The sequence below is a fragment of the Brassica napus genome, chromosome A3 (genome assembly GCF_020379485.1).
Source record: "Brassica napus cultivar Da-Ae chromosome A3, Da-Ae, whole genome shotgun sequence".
Classification (NCBI taxonomy): Eukaryota; Viridiplantae; Streptophyta; class Magnoliopsida; order Brassicales; family Brassicaceae; genus Brassica; species Brassica napus.
Window position 1 is genome coordinate 26,236,096 of NC_063436.1, and position 26,456 is coordinate 26,262,551.

The following is a 26,456-nucleotide window of genomic DNA, read 5'->3' on the forward strand; positions in this document are numbered from 1 at the left end:
TCTTGAAAATCGAAAATTACATGATACATTTATTATAGTGATTTAATATGTTTTTTAAAATATATGTGAAAACACTAAAAATTTTATATTTGTGAAACGGATGGAGTATCTATGTATCATGGTTATATGATGTGGTAATCTTTTAATTCTAAATAATTTTTTTTATCTATGTAGCATGTTCAAATAGTCCATCTTGATTTGGTATTTTGGAGATAAACTCCAGTTATTGCTATTGGAACGTTTTCTACAGGGGTCTATCAAATATCCCACACATCGTGGAGATAGACGTGGAGATAGACGGTCGTAGAGTATCAATCTTCCACTTAAAAATTTTCAAATTCAGTGAAAGTGAAAATTCTACACGTAATGAATGCTCTGTACGAGACATTTAATTGTAATTCCCGAATTTGATTTTTCAAACCTTAAGTTTTAAAGGACAATTAAAACATTACAACCACGCGTATATATATACCGTATAAGAATTGTGATCTGCAGAGCTCAAATATCTTCTTTTTTGCTCGTCCTTCAGTTTCCATGGAGATAGAGCAGAGAAAGATCATGAAGAGAGAAGAAAATGAAAACAATAATCAGCCCTCACTACAAGAAGAGGGACAAGAAACAGAGGAAGAGATGTCTGGGAGGAAGATTGAACCATGGACGAAGCAGATAACGGTTAGAGGCGTGTTAGTGAGCATAGTGATCGGAGTTGTGTTCAGTATAATAGCTCAGAAGCTAAATCTTACTACAGGAATTGTCCCTCATCTCAACAGCTCTGCAGCTTTCCTGGCTTTTGTCTTCGTCAAGACATGGACTAAGATTCTCAAGAAATCAGGATTTGTCTCAAAGCCATTCACAAAACAAGAGAACACAATGATTCAGACATCTGCTGTTGCTTGTTACAGCATTGCCGTCGGAGGTTAAGAACATTATTTTTTCCTTTATTAGTTTATTTTCCTTTCTTGGGAAACAAGCAAGGATTTTAATGAAGGGTATGTAAAACGGTTCCATATACTGTATATTAGTTGTTCCAAGAAAATAAATTTTAAGTTTGGTAAGTCAGTTGCCTTTTCTTTTGGGGGTGTATATATAAATATAAAATAACTTGTGGAATTTTGATTTTTCTGCTTGTTCTTGAATATTTTCAGGAGGGTTTGCTTCGTATCTTCTGGGGTTAAACCATAGGACATATGAGTTATCTGGTGCGAACATGGAGGGTAATTCTGCGAAGAGTGTGAAAGAACCAGGTCTTGGTTGGATGACTGCTTATGTATTTGCCGTTTGTTTCGTCGGTCTTTTCGTCTTGATCCCTCTCCGTAAGGTTATGATTATTGACCTTAAGCTAACATACCCGAGTGGTTTAGCTAGTGCTGTGCTCATCAATGGCTTCCACACACAAGGAGATGCACAGTCCAAGTAAGTTAGTTAACCTAGTTTACAAGAAGTGCTTGTTACTTAAGTTTCTTAATCTCTTAAATGAATTGATTTTCAGGAAACAAGTGCGCGGTTTCATGAAGTACTTCTCAATTAGCTTCTTGTGGGGCTTTTTCCAGTGGTTTTTCTCTGGCTTAGAAGGTTGTGGGTTCGCTCAGTTCCCAACCTTTGGCTTGAAAGCTTGGAAACAAACGTAAGCATCGGTTATAAAGACAAAATTACATTTATCGTTAATTATGCGTTTAAATGGGTAAATCCTTTATATAGCACAAACAAATTATGAAAAAAATAGCACATAAAAGTCCTCAAAATAACACTAATTCAAAAGTAAAAAATGACTGAATTAATTCAAACTTTTAACCATTACCCTAACCCACCTCCTAATAATAAATATAAACGGCAATCACTAAATCTAAACTCAAATATAAAATAAAATAAAATTTCTTTTTAGTTTTTAATATATGCTATTTTAGAAGATTTTCTTCTAGTGTACTAGTTTTGAAATAAAATTGTGTGTTAGTAAATATTTATGGAATTTCTTTTCTTTAATCATGAAATTGATTTTTTCTTTTTCTTTTTGCAGGTTCTTCTTTGATTTCAGCATGACATTTGTAGGAGCAGGAATGATATGTTCACATCTGGTTAACCTCTCTTTGCTTTTAGGAGCTGTCCTCTCTTATGGCTTAATGTGGCCTCTTCTTGATAAACTCAAAGGCTCTTGGTTCCCTAATAATATCGATGAAAAGAACATGAAAAGCTTATACGGTTACCAAGTCTTCTTATCCGTAGCTCTAATCCTCGGAGACGGTCTCTACACTTTCGTTAAGATCCTCTGTGTCACCATTATTAGTATCAACGCAAAACTGAAGAAACAACCTAACGATCTTGATGACGTGAGTGACAAGAAACAACCAAAGTTTCTCAAAGAAGATGAGAATTTCCTCAGAGACAAAATACCGATGTGGATCGGAGTGGCCGGATACTTAACCTTCGCTGCTGTCTCAACCTTGGTGGTTCCTCTGATATTTCCTCAGCTCAAATGGTACTACGTTATTGTAGCTTACATTTTCGCGCCATTTCTTGCTTTCTGTAACGCCTATGGAGCTGGACTTACAGACATCAACATGGCTTATAACTATAGTAAAATCGGTCTGTTCATTCTCGCGGCTGTGTCGGGTAGAGAGGACGGAGTTGTGGCCGGACTAGCCGGATGTGGACTGATCAAATCGGTTATTTCGGTTTCTTGCATCTTGATGCAAGATTTCAAGACGGCTCATTACACGATGGCGTCACCTAAGGCTATGTTCGCTAGCCAAATGATCGGAACGGTCGTGGGATGCATCGTGTCGCCTTTAAGTTTCTTCTTGTTTTACACAGCGTTCGACGTTGGAAACCCTAAAGGAGAGTTTAAGGCTCCTTACGCGTTGATTTACAGGAACATGGCGATTCTTGGGGTGGAAGGCTTCTCTGCTTTGCCTCTTCACTGTCTCCAGATGTGTTATGGGTTTTTCGGGTTTGCAGTTTTGGTCAACGTCGTCAGGGATGTTAGTCCGGCGAAGGTTGGGAGGTTCATGCCGCTTCCGACGGCGATGGCGGTTCCATTTCTGGTCGGAGCTTATTTTGCTATTGACATGTGTGTAGGGACTTTGATTGTGTTTGTTTGTGAGAAGATGAATAGGAAGAAAGCAGAGGTTATGGTTCCGGCGGTCGCCTCAGGGCTAATTTGTGGGGAAGGGCTTTGGACTTTACCGGCGGCGGTACTTGCACTCGCTGGAGTAAAACCTCCGATATGTATGAAGTTTTTTGCTTCATGAAGGGAACTGATCACTTATGCAAAGTAAAGGGTTATCTGATCATCCTATTCTAAATATAATAAGCAGACGTGTGAACAAGAATCTATCTTTCTTTTTTTTGGGTAGGAATTTGCAGGAACTAGGGTAAAACCTACTTGCATAGAGTCGTGATATAATCAAATAATGTGAAGTTGTTTTTTTTGCCTTTTTTTCTTACGTCAACAGAACCTTCTCTGTTATTACCTTTGCATCTTACTTGGGTTGTCTGAAACAGTTATGGTCGTTGCCTCGTTGGCCCATATATTTTAACATTCGTGTCCATCTACTTTCGAAGTTTCATACCATGCTTCACTCATTGCAGAAAAGTGTTACAGATAATTTGTTAAACTAGAATTTTCCAAGTAATGCAACACTTTCCAGTTGTTTCTTTGATTGGTTAATTATTAAAAAAAATGAACTAGAGCCTAGAGGACTTATCAACAAATTTTTTTTGTGACATTACAATAGTCAGAAGAACTTCATTAATCTTTACGAGACCACAATTTTTGCATGTAATATGATTTTCAGTATCCTTTATTTTGAACAATTAATTATTTCAAAATTTCTATCTATACTATTAAAGCAGAATTTTATTGTCCTTTTTACCTTAATATATCATTTTCTTTACTAACATTGCATGTTTCATTAAGGGCAATCAAGTAATATTAATAACACATCTATATTGGATCATTTTTTCGGTTCCAGCCCACATCAGATCTCTCTTGGGTCATTTGGACCGATTAAAAAATCAGATCCAATTTTAATATTTTTTTTCTTTAGGCCATTGAGTCCAAGTTCAAATAATTTTTTTTCAACTATTCTTAATTATTATTTTTTTCTTAATATAATTTAAGCATTCATAAAAAATTGATTTTTTTCATTGAAAAGTATAAATCTTTATTAAAAGTATATATTTTTTTATTAAAATATTAATCACATAATAAAATTAATTTATCAGAGTTATACCAACTTAATTCATTAAAGAAATAAAGTTTAATTTTTTAAACATAAATAGTCATTTAAAATGAAATACGATAAATAAAAATAAAAGGTTTAAGTCTTTTATAAAATAAAATACAAATATATGAAAATATGACATTTACTAAATATTTGTCAATTGAAAAAAAAATCCACACTTTGAAAGCGCGGATCATAATCTAGTTATAGCATTCAAATAGGATCTTGTTTAATTAGGATGCACCTAGTTTCTTATGAAATCCTTCCCCAAACCATAGCTTACTTATTATAAGGAGAATAAATACTTTTCACTATAGGTAGTGTATTGAAATATTAAAAAAATTATCAAATATTTATTAGTATTTTATTTCTTACTTATTAGGATGATTTATATTTCATACTACAGATTCATGTATAGATTATTAAAAATATCAAATATATATTAGTATATTTGACTTTTCTAAAGAAATAAATACAAATATTTATTGCCTTCTACAAAAAAAATATATATGGGAAATTAGGTAACCAAACAGAAACCACACGAAAGTAACAAGAGAGAGAATTAGGCAAACAAATAATGACTCATACCGATACAACCACCCCACTGTTCAACTACCTGTCACATCTTCTAATGTCTTCCCTTTTTCTTTTTATTTCATTTAAATTGTCACATTTTCCAAAAGCCTATATTAATTTGCTCTTCATATTTGAAGAAGACATACAGTTTTTTCTTGCTGAATTCTCTCATCTTGTGATCAATCAAATGGCGAGCGAGGAAGTCGTGGTGGTTGGAGGGGAGAGAGCTGGAGCTGAGATCGTGTACGGAGCGGAGGAGTGTTACAAGAACTCGGTGGAGCTTCTAGAGGAGCTAGGATTTCCAAAAGGTGTGATGCCTTTGAAGAACCTCGTGGAATGTGGAAGAGTTAGAGCCACGGGTTTCGTGTGGATGAAGCAAGACACTCCTTATGAACATTTCTTTGAAGCCACCAACACTCGAGTTTCTTACGCTCTTGAGGTCACCGCATATGTCGACAAGGGTTGTATGAAGAAGATGACAGGTACCCTTCCAAGTAATTATATATATACATGGATTCATAGGTTTATATAACTATGTATATATTTGTGTGTGTATGTTAATTGTTAAATTAGGGGTGAAGAGTAAGCAGATGTTTATGTGGGTTCCGATTGTGGAGATGAGTATGGAGGAGCCAAAGAGCAAGAAGATCTACTTCAAGACTCCTATGGGACTCGGCAAGTCTTTTCATGTTACTGCATTCATGGACGAGGAAGAGAAACGCAACTTTTACTTGGAGAATCCCAAAAAATAAAAAAAATTAAATTATGATTATTATATTTCCGGTTGCTTTTGTTTTGTTTCTGTTTTCACTATTATCAGGTTGCTTTTCTATGCCATTACTAAAAAAATTATGTTGACAATTATAAAATGAAGTAAAATTCGTCTTGTGATGCAATGTTTATAACCTGTAATTGAAATCGATAATGAAAATAATCAATTTCTGTGAGTGGATTATTTTGGAAAGAGCCTCACATAGTGGACGGTCGACGCAATGTTAGTAATACGCAAACCATATGTACTATAGCGGTAAGACATATTCACACAAAGAGAAGATTATTTAACGAAAATGATGCCTTGTCCTAAAGGTTTAATCCTGTTAACACATGTACTAATGATTCGTTTTACAGAATTCTAAACTATTGTAAAGAATTTTTTGATTGCTTTTTCTTTTATTTTGGTGAAAAGTGAAGAACTTAGCGTCCGTTATCAATGGTGAGAGCCTTACGGATAGAACGAATGCAAGCCTTCAAATTATTGCATCAACCTTTATACTGAATCACATTAACTTACTATATAGAATTATAGATATGCATGTAGAGCTTTGAAACTTGAAGTTGCAGAATCATAGATGGTGAGATGGGTCCAAGACATTCATTAATATTGGTAAATCTGACCCACTTCCAATGCATCATCGCCTTATTCACATGCAAATGCAAATATGCCATTTAGACAATAGAAATATATTGATTTAAAATAAAATAAAAACATAAAGAGTGCGTAATAAATCTTTGGGGGGGGGGGGGGGGGTTAGCACCCTATTAAGGATATACGTCCGACACCAACACCTCACCACTAATCTATTGTAAACTCATGTTCAACAAAAACGAAAAATATCATTCACACATTATTTTTTGTCTATACAGAAAATATTTTTTGTAAATAAACTGAATCACTTATAAGTGTCTTTCCAAGGTCTCACTCTGTCTTTTGGTCGGTTTTTTCTTCCGGCCTTGCCTCCCGTTGATCGAGCTTCAGTCTTCGGAAAGCAGTGACTTCCTTAGCACTGACTTTACCGGTTTTGGTCTCCGGCATCACACCTTCTTTTGGGTGGTCGGCTGGCTTTTAGCTCCGATGGTACATCAGCTCCTCTGATGTTTCCGTTGGCACTTGGCTCCACGTCTCACTTCTCTTCGTGGTGATGGCGTTGGTCTTCTCCGGGTTCATCATGGCTTTTGTCTGATCTTATCTTCTTCAAGCTATCTCTATTTTCATCGTTTCGTTACTCAATTGGATCAAGAACATTGTTTCTCGATATACGTCCGACACCAACACCTCACCACTAATCTATTGTAAACTCATGTTCAACAAAAACGAAAAATATCATTCACACATTATTTTTTGTCTATACAGAAAATATTTTTTGTAAATAAACTGAATCACTTATAAGTGTCTTTCCGAGGTCTCACTCTGTCTTTTGGTCGGTTTTTCTTCCGGCCTTGCCTCCCGTTGATCGAGCTTCAGTCTTCGGAAAGCAGTGACTTCCTTAGCACTGACTTTACCGGTTTTGGTCTCCGGCATCACACCTTCTTTTGGGTGGTCGGCTGGCTTTTAGCTCCGATGGTACATCAGCTCCTCTGATGTTTCCGTTGGCACTTGGCTCCACGTCTCACTTCTCTTCGTGGTGATGGCGTTGGTCTTCTCCGGGTTCATCATGGCTTTTGTCTGATCTTATCTTCCTCAAGCTATCTCTATTTTCATCGTTTCGTTACTCAATTGGATCAAGAACATTGTTTCTCGATAGAAACTCCAAATTAAGAAGAGAGATCATTTGGTTTTAGTTCTCTTGTGGATCTACTGGATTTCGATGGAGAATCAAGTCATTTTGATTTGATTTATTATCCTCTGATGTATGAGATTTCACGATAAAGACTAAGGTGTTGTAGATAGTGACGCCTTCATCTCCTGATGTCATCGACGGCGAGGTGTTTGGTACGGGGCTCTGTTTCTGGTTTGTTTCCGGTGAGCCGCCGATTAGATCTTCGCCGGAGATGTCCTTGTCACTGAAGCGCGGTGGTGGCCCGCATGGTGGGCACGTGTTCCTGTCACACTAAAAGAAACATGTGGATTTCAAGTCACGATCGACTTCCTTTAGACTTTATTTTGGTTTTTTCGTGGGACTCGTCTGTGGGCTTTGTTTGGCCTCTTTTATTTTTTCTTATATTTTTGGGCTGTTTTCCTTTGTTTAATGGGGTTATTTGTGAAATAACTATAAAAAAAAGAAAAATTAGTTTTGTAGAAAGAAAATAGAGAAAAATAAGAAGAGAAAAGAGGAGAGAGTATGTGAAATTGGTTATATAGTTAATTTTGAGTTTTTGTTTGGTTATTGAATGCAAATTTCTTTGTTTAATAAGATCATCAGAATTAAAAAAATAAAAAATAAATAAACCATTGAAAAAATGAATCTACGAATACTGTGTCATTGTCCCACTCCCACATTTTTTTTTTTGCTAACAATCCCACTCCCACATATTCGACTTCTGGTCTGTTCTCTCACAAACTCCAAAACCAGTCCGATTTCTATTTGTCCTAATGGTTCTTGAGACATTCCTATATAGTTTTAGTGGTTCCCTATACTTTATCTTTTGTGCTACTTGACTTTAGACTTGTTTAAGTTCCACGTTGCTATCATTAGTCCTATCATGGTTAACGGATAAGCTTATTTCACATTTGTAGTCTTCTCTCAGTATCTAGATGCTGGAACACACGTAGAATATTGTCTCCTACTCTACTTGATGCCAAGATCTTCTCGAAAACAGGTCAGACCGCCTCTTAAAACGGATAATTTCTTTATTTTATCTACATTTCTATCCTCATTCCTACACTACTTGCTTCCACATATTACTAAATGAATCTGTAATAAAAAAAATTGGTAGTCTCGCGGCAATATAGTTTGGCACATGTTTATGATCGATACGTAACAAAATTCTAACATAAACCTTCATGATCCCATTTTTTATTTTTTGACTAGGTGATTTCCGTATAGTTAAGAAGGCATTCAAGAGAACATGTGCATTCAAGAGTAACCACCAATTATATATCACTAACGACGAACAATGACCTTGATGAACCGTACTTTTTCAAGACATTTGAACATTTGTGGATTGAATGGTCCTATACGACAAAGAAAATAACACTAGAATTAGCCTTTTATATTTTCTTCTTATAAAAATATTATGAATTTTCAGCCAATAATTAAATGGATTTTCAATTTATCCTCTAATAATTCATCTTCTAACCATCTATATAAAAGAGGAAATTTAGCTAAATCAGAAAGAACTAGAGAAGTGGCCGAGGCAAAAAAAAAGTAGTGGGGTCGAAAAGACAAAGAAGAAAAGAAGTGGGGGTGGATAATAGTAAAATCTAAATTAGTGAGCCGAGAGGGGTAAATTAGTTAGAGCATCACATCCCCTCTGGTCCCCTATGAGAAGCTCTCACGGAAACGTTAGACGTGGGGTCCCACTACCCGAACACACATCTCCAGGCACCGTTACTTTAACGGAGCTTGTTGTTATCCCCATGACTACGATGTGAAAGTTTGAGAAGACGTTACCTAAGGTCGAAGTAAAAGACTTTTTGAAGAGGCGGTGTGTGAGAGAGAGAGAGTTAACGGTGTTTAGTGAAGGAAACGACAACGTGGGTGTTTATTGCCTGTGTCAGGTGGAAGAGAGAGAGAGAGAGAGTTAATGTAGAGTTTTGTCTGTACTCTGGAACAAAGGTCGAATGTTAGAGACTAAGGAAGCAAAAAAGAGAAAAGCTTTATGGCTCATGAGGCTCTCAAAAAACGGCACCGCTTCTCCTACTCGTTTTTAACCTAAACCTTTTCTCCCCAGCCTCATCTTTTTAAGTGCCACTGATCAGAGGGATAGAGAGAGAGAGAGAGAAATATAAAAAGAGGGAGCTTTTGTGTTCTTGTGGGTATGTCTCCCTAGGATTCAGGTCCTGTCTGAAGGGTGAAGCTTTTTGGTTTCCATTACAGAGACAAAGCATAACAAAAAAAAGGGGTTTCTTGTTCTGTTGTTTATGTGTTCTGTTGTGTTTTCTAATCGAGTTTTAAGGTAAAAAGGTTGAGACTTTTCGAGTGGGGTTTGTTGTTCTTAGTTTTAATGGGAACAAGAGCGGAACGTAATAAGGAAGATTTTGTTGGTGGGTTTGGTTTTGGAGTTGTAGAGCACTCTCATAAAGACGTTATGTTACCGTCTCATCATTATCATTCATATTCATCGCCGGCCTCTGCTTCCTTCTGTTACTGTTCCAATGGTGTTGCCGATCCAATCTTCTCTGCTTCAAACACTTCTACTCTTGGTGAAATGTTCTCTCTAGGGGGTTCTAACTCCACTGCTGGTGTTTCAGTTGCTGACCCTTTCTTCACCTTGACCTCCTCAGGTTTAAAGCTCTCTCCTTTTATCACTTTCTCAACTAGATTGAAGATGTTTTTGTCTTGATGTGAAATTTTGTGGATGTTAAATCCAGGGGAGATGGGAAGAAGCATGAGTGGAAAGGAAGGTGCAGCTTTCAGTGAAGCTCAATGGCAAGAGCTTGAGAGACAGAGGAATATATTCAAGTACATGATGGCTTCTCTTCCTGTTCCTTCTGAGCTTCTCTCACCCTTCTCCAGGAACCACACCAACAATCATGATGGTAACATCTCCTCATCTTTCACTATCTCTCTTAGTTATCATGTATTCATGTTATATGCATCTGATGTCGTGGGTGACAGTGACAGTGGCGAGAGGAGGTTCACTGAAGCTGGGGATTGCTTCAAACGCAAGCAACAACACGGCTGATATGGAGCCATGGAGGTGCAAGAGAACAGACGGGAAGAAATGGAGATGCTCTAGGAACGTGGTCCCTGATCAGAAATACTGTGAGAGGCACGCTCACAAGAGCCGTCCTCGTTCAAGAAAGCATGTGGAAACACCATCTCATTCTCACCACAATGATGCTCGCACCACTAAGAACGTTGCTAGCCAGTTCGCTACAGCTTATCCTCAGTTCTACGGACCTCCCTTAAGCCAGTTCTCTGCGGTTTCTACTCTTCCGCCAGCTTCCTCTTCTTATGATCATCACCATAGGTGCGTGTTTACTTACACATTTATCAAAGTATTGAAATAATTGAAACTTTGTTGGTTGGTATGTGAAGTGGATTGAGGTGGCTTATGAAAGAAGGCGACTCCATAGCAACATTAAACCCGGAGATTCATGAAGCTGCTCAGCTGAAGGTTGGATCAAGCAGGGAGCTCAAACGTGGATTTGAATATGATCTTAATTACATACAGAATGATCCATTAGTAGACCAGAGATTTGGAGCATTGGAGGGTCTATTGAGTCCAAACCGCCAAGAGACGAGGCGGTTTTTGGTAGAAGGGGAGCAAGATGAGGCGATGGGAAGCTCACTGACACTATCAATGGCTGGAGGAGGAGGCATGGAGGAAGGTGAGGGAAGAAGCCAGCATCAGTGGATTAGCCATGAAGGACCGTCGTGGCTATGTTCAACAACACCAGGTGGACCATTGGCTGAAGCACTTTGTCTTGGCGTCTCCAACAACCCTAGTACTAGTACTACTACTACTAGTAGCTGCAGCAGAAGCTCAAGCTAAACCAAAACGACTTGAGTTAGTGTCGTTTTACGAGTCTAGAATCGGTTTAGTGATTAGAAATCAAAACTATGTTTCAGATTTAAGTATCTTTCTCAGTGATTTGTTTGAAAAACTGAGATCACCTTTTGGATCTTGTTCCTTTTTTTTTGGCTGTTGGATTTTACTATTATGTGATGTGTAACATCGGTTTGCTTAAACCACTGGAAAATCGGTTCAACCTCTTGTTCTTAGGTGGAGAAGAAACACAAAAGTGAGTTTTGTGACATTTGATTTCAAGTTGATTAAGCACACTGAATTAATAATGTTCCAAAAAAGCAGAGTGAATTTTTTTTTTTTGTTGTCAGCTTAGCAAAGTGAATTAATTAAACCAGAATGGGATCAAAACATTAGTTCCGGTTAAGTAAACCGGTTTAGGTCACAATACAATAAATAAGTATGGCTAAAAAACATGCAACTATTTGATCTTTATCTGAATTACTTGGCAATTAGTAACAAAGCTATTTATAAAATAAGCTAAGCTTAGGTTAACTTTTCTCGTTACAATCCAAATCTTCTAGTCTAATTAAGACAACAGAGGAAGCTTCTTGTCTTGCTTTGCAAGAGACATGACGTCATCAATGACGTTGTGTTGCGGTCATCAGACAGGGAGCATATATAAATATCCTTTGCGTCTTGACATCGCAGCAAAACCTCTAGTCTTCGTCTTCGTGACAAATTCAGAATTTAATTGTAATAAATTAAATAAAAAAATCCGAGATTCCTTGATTAGTGGATTCCGGTCAAGAATGGCGGAGGAAATCTCAAAGTCAGCGGGCGATTCATCAGCTGCTACGGCGGCTGCCACGAACGCGGCGAAGTCGAAATGGAAAATCTTGAGGCCCAATTCACTCCGGTGGATTCCGACCTCCACCGATAAAACCATCGCCGCCGAGAAGCGTCTTCTCTCCATCCTCAAGTACAAAATTGATTCTCTGTTTTAATTACTCTGTTTCTTATTACATAACAGAACAGGCCTTTGTGTTTTTTTTTTTTTTTAATTCTAAAAGTTTCTAATCTTGATGGGTGAACAATCTTCAGGACGCCTTATGTACAGGAGCAAGTCAACATTGGTTCAGGACCACCAGGCTCCAAAGTCAGGTGGTTTAGGTCTTCTAGCAATGAGTCTAGGTACATCAACACTGTCACCTTTGACGCCAAGGAAGGTTCTCCAACACTTGTCATGGTTCATGGTTACGGTGCTTCTCAAGGCTTCTTCTTTCGTAATTTTGATGCCCTTGCGAGTCGGTTTAGGGTCATCGCTATTGATCAACTTGGGTAAGCAAACCAAATTTGCCATTGGTTCCAAAAGGATTCATTGTGTCTCTGTATAATAAAGTAATTTTTTCCTTTTTTTTTTGCTCTAGGTGGGGTGGATCAAGTAGGCCTGATTTTACGTGTAAAAGCACAGAAGGTATAATAAGTCTTGATGACACGTGGCTTTAGTAGTTTCATGGGAACCTTTCTCAATGTGCTTTGTATATATATATGGAGTTGCTACACAAGTAATGGAACTGTTTTTGTTCTTGATTTGTTTATGCAGAGACAGAGGCATGGTTTATAGACTCATTTGAGGAATGGCGTAAATCCAAGAATCTCAGCAACTTTATTCTATTAGGACACTCTTTTGGTGGTTATGTTGCTGCTAAGTACGCGCTTAAGGTGACATTTCTTAGAACTCTCAATGTGTAGAAGGTGACAGCTTGTGACTTATAATTTTGATTTCTAACTTTTCAGCATCCTGAGCATGTTCAACACTTGGTTCTGGTGGGGTCTGCTGGGTTTACTGCAGAGTCAGATCCCAAGTCAGAGTGGCTCACTAAGTTCAGAGCTACGTGGAAAGGCGCAGTCCTGAATCATTTATGGGAGTCTAATTTCACTCCTCAGAAGCTGGTTAGGTATGCTCTTATGATATTTTCATGTATATATGATGCTCTTATAGTATTATTCTAAATATATGATTCTGGTGCAGAGGATTAGGTCCTTGGGGTCCAGGTCTTGTGAACCGGTATACAAGTGCAAGATTTGGTGCACATTCTGAGGGAACTGAGCTAACAGATGAGGAATCCATATTGCTTACCGGTGAGCAATTCTTTCTCTTTAAGTTTCCATATAAGGTAATGGAGAATGATGAGTAATTAGCTGATAGTGATGGTCTTGATTTTTAGATTATGTGTATCATACTTTGGCTGCAAAGGCTAGTGGAGAGCTGTGCTTGAAATACATCTTCTCCTTTGGAGCATTTGCTCGGAAGCCCCTCTTACAAAGCGCATCAGAGTGGAAAGTGCCAACTACTTTTATATATGGAATGAATGATTGGATGAACTATCAAGGCGCAGTGGAAGCGAGGAAACACATGAAGGTCCCTTGCGAAATCATTCGTGTTCCACAGGTCAGTCAGTCTCTATATAGATTTATCACACATTTAAGAGGAAAGTATAGAGAAAAAGAAGATGCTTATATGAGATTTTGTTTGGTCAAAAATGTTTGTAGGGTGGCCATTTTGTGTTCATAGACAACCCATCTGGTTTTCATTCGGCAGTGCTTTATGCTTGCCGTAAGCATTTATCTCAAGACCAAGACTCCTCTCATCAAGAACAACTCCCAGATGGTTTGCGATTGGTTTAGTCGTGTCCAATGTTGTTCTTTTACATTTCAACTTCATTATATCTAGAAAAGAATATAAGAGAACATCAAAAGAGAAAGACGGAATCATCTTTTATTTATTCTTTTCCATTTTGGTTGTGTAATTGTGTTTGAAGTCTCAAGAGTTCCAAATGTTATCTCATAATTAAAGTATCATATTGTACTCTTTAAATATTTGTTTGTTTAATCTAGTTTCTTATACTTTTTTTTTTTTGAGAAAAAAATTAACATCTAGTTTCTTATACTTATGAAACAGAACTATCATATCTATTTGATCTCATTGTTTGTTGATAGGAGTTGCGTAAATATGTGTTGATTAAGATAAACCCTTAAACCAAACCCGAATAAAACCAAAAAAGAACTGGTTCAGCTTGCTTAATTTGGTTAAACTGTCCACGGCTAGCACTTAAGCTTATCAGTTATCATGTGATGATCTTCTTTTCTGCTTTATTTTCTGTTAGTATATTCTTTCCTCCTTTTGCTCTTTTTTATTTATTTTTTCACTTCTCTTTTTTGCATTTCTCGTCATCTCTCCATCATCAATGTAATCCTAATAGGATACACCATTTGTATACAAAGTACAAACCAAAAAAAGGCCATTATACGTTATATGTTAGTTATCATCAGATAAGTTCTTCCACTTAGTTGTATTTTTTTATAGATGAATTATGACGACATTTCTCGAGTATTGCAACCACTTTCTCACTCGGCTCCAATAAACTCTATACATAACAATAGCAAAATGCCACCCGCAAACTTTCTGACTAAAACACTCATCGTCTCATATTTTTTGCATTTGGTATATTGGTTACGATCTTACGTTGTAATTGTAACTAAAACTGTAATGGCCTATTTGAGATGCAATCTATGCCGGAACTTAGAGCATTCTCATAACAAATTTAATAAAATGGGTTCTCAAGAATAATACTCTGAAATAATAGTTGGATATCACAAATCTTGAGAACCTTTTCTAGTAATTTTTCAAACAGTTTGGGATAGAGATACTTTTAGGGGTTAGTTTCCATATTGCGCATGGTTATCATTATCTTGTAGTGCGTTCAAAAATACAAATCAACAGTGTGGTTATATGTCCATTAGTGTGCACAATCATGAAACATATAAATGTAATAGGATGCAGCAGATATACACACCCGGAAGCCGGAAATGAGAAACATAAACATAAATCAAAACCACCAAAGAAAAAGAAAAATACAACAAAAGATGGGTAAATATTTGGAAGATTTATGAATATATGATGAGCCAGAACTGAATACATCAGATAACCACGTAGACAATGGAGACGGTGAGCTTCCTGCAGATCCACTGCCCTCTCTCCACCCATTAGCTGCAGATTTTTGGCTGTACACATTCCAACTTTAATCAGTATACTATTTGAATAATGGTAGGCCTGTTGTATGTTCTAATAACCTTTTTTGTTTTCCTTTTCTTTGATGGAATGACTATTATATACTCCTTTATTACGTGTAAAAATACAAAAGAATCAACCTCTTTTTCGGTAATGGCACAAACCAATCACAAGGCTCTGCTAGCTAAGCACGCCGTGTGCATATACTAAAAAGTAAATGGGAACAAATGAAAACAAAAAAAAGAAGTTAACCTACCTAGGCAAGTAAGGGCAAAGAGTGATGGTATAATCTGCAGAAGTGCATGTGAACGTACTCGTAGCATCGTCAAACGCGTAGCTGTACGATCTAGGACACGCTGTTTTGAATATCTCCGAGTACATGGACGGTTTACACTCGGTTGGTGAAGCGTACGCGCCACTACAACAATACTCTGGACTACCAAACGCTTCGCACGCGCTTTTGCATGCTGACCCGGATCCGAACCGGAGCTCCGCTGGACATCTTTGGTTTAGATCCGTTACGCATCCTGTGGTCAAACAGTTACCTTCTGACCCTTCACTAGCTTCAACTACCATAGGGACGTTGTATCCGTCCACAAGGCTCACGTCGTAGAAGTCTTGTTTTCGGGTCGGGTCTTCTGGACCTGACCCGATTGTGAACTCGGCTAGTGTAGCGGGTGGTTTGGCTCCTGAGCCGTTACACTCTACTTGGTTGGAACCGCAGTCACCGGTTAAGCAAGTGCCTTGGCCTGTTTGAGAGTCGAAGTTACAACCAGTTCTTGCCCAAAACCGACCAGACCAGCTTGCTGGAGCTTGGAAGGAACGTGCACCACCAGAGGCTAACTCAAAACCAGTGGTTCCTATGTCCCCACTTCCTGAGTTGGGTAAAATTCCAGGCCAGACAGTGAAGCTGCATCGGTTTACGATAGTTATTGTAGCACCGTTACTTCCTACACAAGGCAAATGCATGCAATACTTTATTTATGATATATATATATATGATAATGAATATTGATATAAATTATAGTAAAATATTATGATAGATTCGAATACTACCATGGAAGAAGATGAGGGTTGGGATGATGATGAAATAAAACGAGACAAGAGAATGAAGAACTGTTATGATCATCACTTTTATTTTATTTTTCCTTCTTTTGAAAGAAAAGTATAGAAAAAAAAAAACTGAAGAGACAGAGTTTAAAGAGTATTTGCGATGACATCAACAGCTGTATATATACCTTCTCTCAAGGGTCAAGGTCCATGTGATCTCACAATAAAAAAGTATGACCATTCTACTTTACGTTTTAAAGTGATATGAGAAGAAAAAAGTTGTTGGAAAATCTATTTTATCACGAATTTATTTAAAGTCTTTTTCTTTGCAAATAAAATCTACAGCTTTTACAGATTATATGTTTTAATTTTTTCAGAAACCATTTCAAGGTTTAGTTTTATGGAAAATAACCCCAAGTAGATATGCATTATATAGGTGGCTAACACTACAGAAAGCTGCAAGGATAACTTCGGATAGATAACCAACAAAGAGTGTCGTGTCTTAAGTCTTAACCGTTACTAATTCATATCATTGTTTAAGCAATATATTAAAAGCTTCAAACCAAAATACATGCTGAGTTGCTTTTACATAATCCATCAAAAACCATATAGTAAAAAAAACTAATATTCTGCTTTTAACTAAAGAGTAGAGAAACACATAGATAAGAAAAAACATCACCAAGTGAAATCTACAGTTCATCCTTGGTTGGCGTCTCTTCCTCAACCTGTTCAGCTTCAATGTTTAGACCACCAGCTAAGTCATCTGATTTTGCCTCAGTAGCCTCCTCACTGGTCTCTGTTTCCTCTGCCTCCACTTCCTCTTCTGCTACTGCATCAGGGCTGATCTTAAGACTGCTCTTGACTGAGTTGTAAATACGCCCTGCAAAGTCTTTTGGATCGTTGAGTACAAATCCACTCTCTATCAAAGCCGTCTGGTACATGAGCTGAGCAGTCTCTTTCACACTCTCATCCTGAAAGAAAATGTGTGTATTGGTTTCATCTCAATCACTCAAACTGATAAAAAGTAGACAGAAGGTCTTATGTTTTGTTTACCTCAGGGTCGCTAGCAACCCTTTCTTTGAGCTCTTTGATGATAGGGTGCCGTGGGTTAATCTCCAACACCCTCTTTCCTCTCATGTAAGCTTGCTTGTTTGCATCAGAGAGAGTCTGTGACTGCATGATCCTCTCCATGTTTGCACTCCATCCAAACTTGGACGTCACAACCACACAAGGAGTGTCAGCCAACCTATTACTGATTTTAACATCGTCAACATTCTCACTAGCCAGACTCTCCTTCCACCACTTCGTCAGCTCCTTGACTTTAGAGTCTTTCCCAACTTTCAACCCTTCTTTCGACACGTTCTGAAACTTCTTGTCCTCGTAGTCCATCAGGTACTGCATCAAGTACTCATCAACGGGGTCTGTGAAGAAGATGACCTCATACCCCTTTTTGATGAGCCTCTCCAGGAATGGAGATTTCTCCAGCTGTTCCTTGCTGCTTCCTGTGATGTAGAACACGTCCTTCTGCCCCTTTTTCATTCTCTTGATGTACTGATCCAGGGAAGTCAGTTTTCCATCTGACTTTGTTCTGTAAATAATAGTAAATTATATTAACCTTTAGGTACTAAGATAAGCAGATAGATGTGAATAAAGAAAAGCACATACGTCTCAAAACGAAGAAGCTTTGCTAAGCGGTTCCTGTTAGAAGCATCCTCAATGATGCCAAGTTTAATAGACTTGCCAAACTCGTTCCAGAACTTGGTGTATTGGCCTTTCTTCTCGTCATTCTCACCAGACTTCTCCACATCTGCGTAGTGCTAAGAATTGAAAAAAAGTTTGATGCATACCAATGGAATACCTTTTTTGTCATCATCATGGACCTCATCAGGGTCTTCTTCAGCGACCTTACGGATCATATCAAGGGCCTTACGGATAAGCTTCTTCTTTATTGTCTTTAAGCTGCTGTGTTGTTGAAGCATTTCTCTTGATACATTTAGAGGCAATGTGTCAGAGTCAACAAGACCCTTCAAGAAACTCAAATATTTAGGCAGAAGCTCATCAAACTCATCCGAGATGAAGACCCTCCTGACATAGAGCTTCAAGTTGGCCTTGTTGCTGTTGTAGTAGCTCTCGTACAGATCATGGGGAGCTTTAGGAGGAACATACAACACAGCCTTGAATTCAACATCACCTTCAGCGTTGAAGTGACTCCAAGCCATTGGCTTCTCCTCAGAGAAATCCTTAGAGAGAGAGTGATAGAATTTAGTGTACTCTTCCTCCGTCACCTCCTTTGGACTTCTGAGCCATATGGCCTTAACATCATTCAGAAGCTCCCATTCATAAACTGTCTCTTTCACCTTCTTAGTTTTCTGCTTCTTCTCGCTGTCCTCATCCTCAGCATCTTCTTCCTTCTCTTCCTCTGTAGAGGGTGTTTCTGAGGCAAAGGTACCATTAATAGGGGACGCCTGACTTGTAGGAATAAAGACACACTACAACAGGAATTATAACTCACCAGTTTCCTCTTCAGCTGATTCATCTTCCTCAACTGGGACCTCAGTTTCAACCTCTTTGCTAGCCCATAGGTGGATAGGGAAGTTAATGAACTCTGAATATCGCTTCACCAAGTCCTGTAGTAGACAAAGATGATCATAACAACCACAATGAGACAATACTCAGAAATAAAAGAAGACTTTACTTCCAAAGTTATAAGTATATGACTGACCTTAAGTTTACTCTCCTCAAGGTACTCACCAGCTTCATCTCTAAGATGTAATCTAATCTCAGTTCCACGTCCCAGAGGCTCATTCCATGTATCCTCGGAGACAGCAAATTTACCATCAGCCTTTGATTCTCATACATGTCTGATTAAATTCAAAAAATAAGTTATCAGAAAAGCTTTCCAAATGATTTTATAACAAAACACTATCAGGAATCAACTTACTGGATGTCATCATTGTGCTTGCTAATGACTTCAATGTAGTCAGCAACAAGGTAAGCAGAGTAGAACCCAACTCCAAATTGTCCAATAAGGTTCAGATCCCCGCTTGATTGCATTTTCTCAACAAAAGCTGTTTGAAAGAAAATATCTTCAATACTTGATCCCAACCTATCATACGAATCAACCACATAAGAGAAAACGTACCTGAGGTTCCAGATTTTGCAATGGTACCAAGGTTCTTGATCAGGTCTTCCTTAGTCATTCCAATTCCACGGTCCCGGATAGAAAGAATCTTTTTTGCTTTGTCTAGCTTAATCTGCAGATAAGTACGTTATTACACAACTGAAAATTTACCCTGAACCTAGTGAGAAAGATGTAGCAAACCTGGATCTCAAGCTTAGCAGTGTCACCTTCACCCAAAACTTCTTTATCAGTGAGAGCAAGGAACCTAATCTTATCCAAAGCCTGAAATTTTTTTATAAAAACATTAGCTCCCAATGTTCAACAAGCAACAAACCAAATGGTAATAATAATAATAAACAGTTAGGTTTTTTTACATCAGAAGCATTGGAGATCAACTCTCTTAGGAAGATGTCCTTGTTACTGTATAGAGAGTTGATGATAATGTCCATGAGCCGAGAAACCTCAGCTTGGAACTCAAACTTCTCCGCGTTGCTTCGTAGTGACTTCTTCGATATCGATTCAGACTCTCTGTTTCAAATAAAACGAGTTTGAAATCAAGCTGAGAGATTTTATATAAAACTGAATTTAAAAAGTTGTAGTAGTGTGTGACACTAACCTATGAACAACATCTGAATCAGTGGATAAACCGCCGTGACCGCCGAGTTTCTCCTCAATCTTTGGTGGATCTGTAACTTCGTCGGAACTATCTTCTGCATTCGCGTGTAGCTTTCTTCCTATACAAGGGGACACTTTAGTAATCAAATCAAGTGAAGTGGTGTACACAGAAGAGTTAGTAGTGTGAAAGATGGTAGTAACCTTGATCTGGAAGAAGGAAGAGAAGTGAGAAAAGGAACAAAACGGACACTAGCGTCCTCTTCCTCATTGTTGTATAGATCGCGTAGGCCTCTCTCTCTCAATAGATTGCTAGCTATGAGGTTTATTCACTCAGCTCGAAGAGAGATCCTTAAAATTAAATAAGACATGAGTTTAGTGAACTGTGTAGTTGCGTACACTTCGGTTCCTGAGAGTTTCGTCTTAGTTTGTCATCGTGGCAGATCTAACGGTTCAGTGTTTCTGAAGAAGCCACGTGGTGGTTTTGTATTGGAGAAAGGTTTGTCCTTGACGTCAACGTCCTTGTTCGATGATCGGACGGCTATCTTTGTTTTGTATGACACGTGGTTGTGGATTAATGGATAATTACCTTCTTTATTGACGTCGGAATTCCAAAACAAAAAATGAGTTTCTGGATGGTTCTTCTACTTCGCCACTGTTATGTTTAGCTGCTTCGAAATTGGGCATACAATTTGAGCTGCTGGATATTCTCTTAAGTATTGTTTTGATCAGTGACATGAAGGTGCGTGAGAAACAAAACGGACATGAATTGTTTGTCATTCACGACAGCCGAAACTCTCTCTGTCTAGGAAGTAGGAACCATTGCTCCTTGGTTGGTTTGAGAGTTGTACGAAATAGTTGTTCAGAGCTCACAGAATGATAAAGTACCATGACTAAAGTAACACAAAGCAAAACTTATTATAAATTTTATTTTATGGAGAAAATACTCAACAAGGTTAACAAAATGTATGTACTAAAATCCTCATATATATATGTTATCAAATAAAAACCTGAATAAACAGAGAAAACTGCTGGGAAAAAAAAAGAAGAAGAGAAAGTTCATCAAAGACAAATTATAAGTTACCTCCCAACACTTCTGTCATTCTCTTTAATATTTAAATTTGTATAATAGTTATGTCTTCATGTAGTTTTTTAAAAAAAATTTTGTTAAGTTTCTTTTGTATACTTTTGTCATCTAAATCAAGTTTTAAATATTTTAAATCTTATTTTAAAGTTTTATTTAATATTATGTGTAAGCTTAAATTTTGTAAACAAAACTTAAAATATTTATGAGATATAATTTTTTTAAAAATTAAACAATAAACAAGAAAATATTTATGAATCATAAATGTGATGTGTAATTGTAGGGACAAAAATGCAAATAAAAATATGAAACTTCAAATTTGAAGTTTTGAGTAGTAAAACTTCAAATATAGAGTTTCACTCCTCAAAACATTTGAAGTTTTGAAGTTCATTTTTGGAAAGCAAAAAACTTCATATTTAAAGTTTATAGAGCGTCTTTTAGAGATGCTCTTACAAACAATATCTTGCAGTTTGGTTCTTAATCAGGCTATATAACAAGTCCTTGATATCTAGCACTAGCAGGAGAAACAACCATCCAAATGATTTCTCCAAAAAAATAGAAAACTTGAGGGCTCGAATGACCACAATGAGAACGTATATAAACCTTATTCCCGTCTAGTCCAGTACGAAAAAGACTATAAAGCCTCTTAGCATCACCAATGTAATCTCAAGGACCAATAGTAATTCTTGCTTGTTGCGTAGGTTATGTTTTTTGACTCATAGTGTCGTGTCATGTGCGTGTGGGTTATAGATTTATTTCAAGTTTCCTTATGGTTCATACTTGTCAATTGGCATTGTGAAAGTAAGTTTTATGAACTTTAATAATTTCATCGCTCTTAGATCAAACAAACAACAATTTGATAGTGTAGTGGTTGGTGTCACTGTTGCTATTGTGTTATTATCCGTATTCGAACATATATAATGCATGATAGTGATATATTATAATGATATGGCCTTCAAATGATGCAAGATGTAGTTATCTGAAAGAATGATATAATATTCTCATCTAAATGGTTTAATACTGTCATTCTATATACTATTGCAAATGGTTCCTTGATAAGAACACTCCAATCGTATTGATAGCAAACCACGAACACAAGCCCAAGCGTATAAGCTTGAAGACCACCACTCTTGAATCTCTACACCCAGAGAATCAAGCCACTATCATACACTCCAAATGAATAACCTCCCTAACTAACTCACAAGTTCCTTTTATATCTCAAGGCTCCTTTACAGCCGACTCAATATATTATTATTGGCTAAAACTCATCCAAATTGCCAGATCATCATCAATTCTTCACTCCCTCTTCTGTCCTCTGCTTCTTCTTTATTGATATGTAAACTCTCATGGGCATATCATTTCTCTAAACAAATGTTGTGAATGATGAGCACACATGATGATTGAAAACTTTTCTTGTGATCATGAGACAAAAATGGTGGCTTGGAAATAGCAACAACGTTCAAAGATTCAGCGGTAATCTCTTAGATTTGCGTATTACCCTCCGGCAAATCGGACACACCTTATTTTCTTCCGACATGATCCTCAGCGCACATCCCTTACAAGTGGCAGAGTGACCGCACGGTACGAAAAAACAGTTTCTCCGTTCCTCGAAACATATTACACACAATGTCGAGTAGTCCACATCCTCCGCGGAGCTAAACGACGCCGTTGCAAAATCTTTGTTCCCCGTTACCCCCGACGGCTCGTAGACCAACGGCGTCCAGATGGTGACTACTTCTTGTCCTGCTACCAATGGTAAACTCTCCATGTCATCATCTTCCGTGTCACAATCGTTCAGAGATTTCAATATCAAAAATATAAGGAACATTATAGTCCCTGAGAACACAATAACAAAAGAAAATGTATTAATAGCTTTACGTCGAATATGATAGAATATATTGTTTACAACTATGAGAGAGTTGTTCCAAAGAGAAAGAAAACTATGAGAGTGTAATTGTACCCAAAAACGTTATATAAACTACCAATCTAGCGGTGGTGGATAGCGCCATGTACCATCCACCGAACTCATCCTTCAAAATACCGGAGTACATATATCTTGAGATGGTTGTATCGAAATTATCAAGACAAAAAATGACCCACTGAAGATATAGTGATTTGTTCGCATATGAAGTTATTCTTTTTTATTTCAGAGCCTTAAACAAGCGACTTAATGTTAATTCCAAGCTTGTTGTATTCTGATAGTATTTATAGATTGTCAAAAATCTTGCATACATGATAGTGATATATTTATAATGATATGGCCTTCAAATGATGCAAGATGTTTATTTCAGAGCATTAAACACGTCGTGCAATGCATATTTATTACTTTGATCAGGAAAAGAGGGAGAATACATGTTGATGTCACATAAAAAAAAGCCCTGACAAATGATTCAAAATACAAATCTGTTTTCTCCCAAGCAAATGATTCTTTTGTAAAATAGTTGATGCACATCTCCAATATATTAATTCCATTTTTCTTTCAAAATATAATATCTTTATACAGTTTTGAGCTTTATTACAACTATATTCTATTTTAAAACGGAAAATAAATTAATGAATTCATTTTTATTTCATTATTCAATGCAAAAATATAGTAGAGTTACAGAACATTTTATTTCAAATTCTGTTTTGGAATAAAACAGACATGCATGTATCTTATGGCAAACTCAGTAGATCAACATGAATGTAGGTAACATTCTTTTTAAACATAAATAAAAAGTACATGTTTGTTTGGGGGCAATAAGAAGAATAGTTAATGTGTTTTTTTGCTGGTTATAGTATAAAACCTGGTTTTTTAACATTGTTCGTATGGCATGTTATAGGCCAGGGGCAACATGTTGAAGGCGTCGACACAATCTGTTGTGGTTGTTAGGTTATAAAAAGAAAATATTAGTCTACTAACTGAATATCATTCGTTGCAAACATTTCTTATAGCTTAACGTATTCGAATTCGTTCGCAAAACTAATTTCTATGTTTATATCCATAGCCAGACTGTTAGGAAGAGTTAGTAGTGGTTGGTCAGAACCAGGGCCGGGCCTGACAATTTCGGGCCCAGAAGCAAAAAAAAAATTTTTTGGCCCATAATCTTAATAAAACATGAAAATATTAAAAGGTGTTCCCATGTTATTCGAACCCATAACCTCTCCCTGTTATATATCTAGCTTTTACCACCAGAACTAAAGAGAAACTTCATTTATTTTTGGTCCCTAAAATAAATATTCTTTTGTTGGCCCCAAAGCCAATGCTTGATGGGCTTGGTATCAGGCACGGCCCTGGTCAGAACATATTTATCCTTCAGTTGGATTTTAGTATAATTAAATAGATATGAAAATCAATTGTGATTTGACTTTTTTAGATAGATCTGTCGTGAAGATAACTTGTGTAATGGTTGTGAACATCAAATGGTGTGGAATTATGTGAAGTTTCAACCTCCTGAAAGTCAATACAAATTTGTTAGTAAAGAACATAAATCGAATTGTTAATTCAGTTCATGAAAAAGACTCTTGTCCCTCAACTTTTATTAAATAAAAAGATTTCTTTTTTTTTTTGTTTGAAGACAATCCAAGATTCACAATCTATAGAATAATTTTTGGTTCATCGTTTTACATGAAATTTATAAAAATAAAGTCGAATAAATTGGAGAATAATAGAACTAAACATCACGTTTTATAAGATTTATAAACTTTAATATAAGATTATTCGTTTATAAAACGACAATAAAAAAGCTAAAACAGACAATCAGACAAACGGCTCTGTAACTAAAACTACTTCTTCTTCTCTTGGTTTTGTCCGATTTGATCAAGAACATGAGTTGGTGGTGGGCTGGTGCCATCGGAGCTGCCAAGGTACATTCATCCATTGATCCTTCTCCTTCATACTCAACTCATTTATAAAAATCTTATTTTTTTTCGCAGAAAAAAATAGACGATAACTATGAGCCGACGCAAAGCTACCAGAGCGTCGCACTCATCATCGGCGTCACCGGAATCATCGGAAACAGCCTCGCCGAGATTCTCCCTCTCTCCGACACACCCGGCGGTCCATGGAAAGTCTACGGCGTCGCTCCCAGTCCTCGTCCCACCTGGAAAGCCGATCATCCCGTTGGTTACATCCAGTGCGACGTCTCCAACGCCGAAGAAACACGATCAAAGCTTTCTCCTTTAACAGACGTCACAGACGTCTTCTACATCACGTGCACAAACCTTGAGAGCGAGGCTAACGGCTCCACACTACGTAACGTCCTCCGCGCGGTTGTCCCGGGCGTGAAGAATCTCCGACACGTTTGTCTCCAGACAGGGACCAATCACTACAAGTCTCTTGATCCTCCTTTCACGGAGGATATGCCGAGGTTGAAGATCAAGAATAACTTCTATTACACTCTGGAGGATGTTCTGTTTGAAGAGATCAAGAAGAAGAAAGAGAGTAGTACCGTGACTTGGTCTGTGCATAGACCGAACACTATCTTTGGATTCTCTCCTTACAGTTTGACGAACGTTGTGGGGACTCTCTGCGTCTACGCAGCCATATGCAAGCAAGAAGGGTCTCCGTTGCTTTTCCCTGGGAGCAAGGCGGCGTGGGAAGGATACACCGCAGCCTCGGACGCTGACTTGGTCGCCGAGCAGCAGATTTGGGCTGCGGTTGATCCGTACGCCAAGAACGAGGCGTTTAACTGCAACAACGGTGATGTCTTCAAGTGGAAACATCTCTGGAAGGTTCTTGCCGAGAAGTTTGGGATCAAGGAGTATGGGTTTGAGGAAGGGAAGAACGTTGGGTTGGTGAAGATGATGAAAGGGAAGGAGAGAGTGTGGGAAGAGGTGGTGAAGAAGAATCAGTTGCAAGAGAAAAAGCTTGAGGAAGTTGGTGTGTGGTGGTTTGCTGATGATGTGCTAGGTGTTGAAGGGATGATTGATAGCATGAACAAGAGTAAAGAACATGGGTTTCTTGGTTTCAGGAACTCCAAGAACTCTTTTATCTCGTGGATTGATAAGTACAAGGCTTTCAAGATCGTGCCTTGATTCATCTTTCATACAAATGCCACAACAAAAGTGGATGTATCTCTTGTTTTCTTCTTCGTTTTATGTTTTTTTTTTCTCGGTTCTTTACTTGTTTGCAGAAAGATAAAAATAAAGGCGGGTTTCATTTGTCTTTTGAATTTTACTATTTTGGGATAGTTTTGGCTTATATACATTGTTTTGTTCACTTGGAGTTATCTCAAATCTCTCGTTAGAAAATTTTATTATTTATGGTTTGACTGTAGTCAGCTTTAGCCTTTAGCTTAATGTCACGTATAGAATCAAAACCAAAGGAAAACTATTAGGAGGAATATAAGTCTCCTTGCTTGCTTCATAGGTCAGCTTAGCATTATC

General features: G+C 37.5%; 7 protein-coding genes and 1 pseudogene across 9 annotated transcripts; 5 read left to right on the plus strand and 3 right to left on the minus strand.

The window, feature by feature from the left end:
* The first annotated feature begins 473 nt into the window (after window positions 1-473).
* On the plus strand, window positions 474-3,549 carry LOC111214491 (metal-nicotianamine transporter YSL1-like). The gene is made up of 4 exons (XM_048763166.1): window positions 474-916; window positions 1,146-1,413; window positions 1,490-1,624; window positions 2,015-3,549. The coding sequence occupies exons 1-4, from the start codon at window positions 535-537 to the stop codon at window positions 3,243-3,245; spliced, it is 2,016 nt and encodes a 671-aa protein (XP_048619123.1). The 5' UTR covers window positions 474-534; the 3' UTR covers window positions 3,246-3,549.
* A 1,337-nt stretch (window positions 3,550-4,886) lies between these two features.
* BNAA03G46470D lies at window positions 4,887-5,751 on the plus strand. Its single transcript, XM_013882577.3, has 2 exons — window positions 4,887-5,278; window positions 5,370-5,751. The coding sequence occupies exons 1-2, from the start codon at window positions 4,984-4,986 to the stop codon at window positions 5,546-5,548; spliced, it is 474 nt and encodes a 157-aa protein (XP_013738031.1). The 5' UTR covers window positions 4,887-4,983; the 3' UTR covers window positions 5,549-5,751.
* Window positions 5,752-9,402: 3,651 nt separating this feature from the next.
* On the plus strand, window positions 9,403-11,404 carry LOC106440817 (growth-regulating factor 8). 2 transcript variants are annotated; one of them, XM_013882576.3, is made up of 4 exons: window positions 9,403-9,960; window positions 10,048-10,215; window positions 10,301-10,649; window positions 10,718-11,404. In XM_013882576.3, exons 1-4 carry the CDS (start codon window positions 9,681-9,683, stop codon window positions 11,172-11,174), a joined length of 1,254 nt encoding a protein of 417 aa, XP_013738030.2. In that variant the 5' UTR covers window positions 9,403-9,680; the 3' UTR covers window positions 11,175-11,404. The 2 variants fall into 2 exon arrangements, with proteins under 2 accessions (XP_013738030.2, XP_013738028.2); XM_013882574.3 differs by having other exon boundaries at window positions 9,407-9,960; window positions 10,295-10,649.
* A 360-nt stretch (window positions 11,405-11,764) lies between these two features.
* On the plus strand, window positions 11,765-14,059 carry LOC106440816 (1-acylglycerol-3-phosphate O-acyltransferase). The gene is made up of 8 exons (XM_013882573.3): window positions 11,765-12,129; window positions 12,252-12,488; window positions 12,578-12,624; window positions 12,754-12,872; window positions 12,948-13,108; window positions 13,183-13,292; window positions 13,379-13,602; window positions 13,704-14,059. Exons 1-8 carry the CDS (start codon window positions 11,780-11,782, stop codon window positions 13,836-13,838), a joined length of 1,383 nt encoding a protein of 460 aa, XP_013738027.2. The 5' UTR covers window positions 11,765-11,779; the 3' UTR covers window positions 13,839-14,059.
* Window positions 13,836-16,635, minus strand: LOC106444608 (thaumatin-like protein 1). 2 transcript variants are annotated; one of them, XM_022717725.2, is made up of 3 exons: window positions 16,279-16,635; window positions 15,537-16,172; window positions 13,836-15,215 (listed from the first exon to the last, which is right to left on the minus strand). In XM_022717725.2, exons 1-3 carry the CDS (start codon window positions 16,349-16,351, stop codon window positions 14,899-14,901), a joined length of 1,026 nt encoding a protein of 341 aa, XP_022573446.2. In that variant the 5' UTR covers window positions 16,352-16,635; the 3' UTR covers window positions 13,836-14,898. The 2 variants fall into 2 exon arrangements, with proteins under 2 accessions (XP_022573446.2, XP_013741519.2); XM_013886065.3 differs by having other exon boundaries at window positions 14,964-15,215; window positions 15,479-16,172.
* Window positions 16,636-16,795: 160 nt separating this feature from the next.
* On the minus strand, window positions 16,796-20,402 carry LOC106440815 (annotated as a pseudogene).
* Window positions 20,403-21,399: 997 nt separating this feature from the next.
* LOC106442740 (E3 ubiquitin-protein ligase APD2-like) lies at window positions 21,400-23,012 on the minus strand. Its single transcript, XM_048763203.1, has one exon. The coding sequence runs from the start codon at window positions 22,915-22,917 to the stop codon at window positions 22,549-22,551; it is 369 nt and encodes a 122-aa protein (XP_048619160.1). The 5' UTR covers window positions 22,918-23,012; the 3' UTR covers window positions 21,400-22,548.
* A 1,797-nt stretch (window positions 23,013-24,809) lies between these two features.
* Window positions 24,810-26,235, plus strand: LOC106442739 (3-oxo-Delta(4,5)-steroid 5-beta-reductase-like). The gene is made up of 2 exons (XM_013884390.3): window positions 24,810-24,935; window positions 25,005-26,235. The coding sequence occupies exons 1-2, from the start codon at window positions 24,897-24,899 to the stop codon at window positions 26,103-26,105; spliced, it is 1,140 nt and encodes a 379-aa protein (XP_013739844.2). The 5' UTR covers window positions 24,810-24,896; the 3' UTR covers window positions 26,106-26,235.
* Window positions 26,236-26,456: the final 221 nt, after the last annotated feature.

Coding starts and splice junctions, on each gene's coding strand:
- LOC111214491 (XM_048763166.1), top strand. CDS start 535: ATGGAGATAGAGCAGAGAAAGATCATGAAGAGAGAAGAAAATGAAAAC. Junction 1,414..1,489: donor CAAGGAGATGCACAGTCCAA/GTAAGTTAGTTA, acceptor ATTGATTTTCAG/GAAACAAGTGCGCGGTTTCA. Junction 1,625..2,014: donor TTGAAAGCTTGGAAACAAAC/GTAAGCATCGGT, acceptor TTCTTTTTGCAG/GTTCTTCTTTGATTTCAGCA.
- BNAA03G46470D (XM_013882577.3), top strand. CDS start 4,984: ATGGCGAGCGAGGAAGTCGTGGTGGTTGGAGGGGAGAGAGCTGGAGCT. Junction 5,279..5,369: donor TTGTATGAAGAAGATGACAG/GTACCCTTCCAA, acceptor TTGTTAAATTAG/GGGTGAAGAGTAAGCAGATG.
- LOC106440817 (XM_013882574.3), top strand. CDS start 9,681: ATGGGAACAAGAGCGGAACGTAATAAGGAAGATTTTGTTGGTGGGTTT. Junction 9,961..10,047: donor CTTCACCTTGACCTCCTCAG/GTTTAAAGCTCT, acceptor TGTTAAATCCAG/GGGAGATGGGAAGAAGCATG. Junction 10,650..10,717: donor TCTTATGATCATCACCATAG/GTGCGTGTTTAC, acceptor TGGTATGTGAAG/TGGATTGAGGTGGCTTATGA.
- LOC106440816 (XM_013882573.3), top strand. CDS start 11,780: ATGACGTCATCAATGACGTTGTGTTGCGGTCATCAGACAGGGAGCATA. Junction 12,625..12,753: donor TACGTGTAAAAGCACAGAAG/GTATAATAAGTC, acceptor TTGTTTATGCAG/AGACAGAGGCATGGTTTATA. Junction 13,603..13,703: donor AAATCATTCGTGTTCCACAG/GTCAGTCAGTCT, acceptor AAATGTTTGTAG/GGTGGCCATTTTGTGTTCAT.
- LOC106444608 (XM_022717725.2), bottom strand. CDS start 16,351: ATGATCATAACAGTTCTTCATTCTCTTGTCTCGTTTTATTTCATCATC. Junction 16,173..16,278: donor AACCCTCATCTTCTTCCATG/GTAGTATTCGAA, acceptor TGCCTTGTGTAG/GAAGTAACGGTGCTACAATA. Junction 15,216..15,536: donor CGCGTTTGACGATGCTACGA/GTACGTTCACAT, acceptor GAATGTGTACAG/CCAAAAATCTGCAGCTAATG.
- LOC106442740 (XM_048763203.1), bottom strand. CDS start 22,917: ATGTTCCTTATATTTTTGATATTGAAATCTCTGAACGATTGTGACACG.
- LOC106442739 (XM_013884390.3), top strand. CDS start 24,897: ATGAGTTGGTGGTGGGCTGGTGCCATCGGAGCTGCCAAG. Junction 24,936..25,004: donor GTGCCATCGGAGCTGCCAAG/GTACATTCATCC, acceptor TTTTTTTCGCAG/AAAAAAATAGACGATAACTA.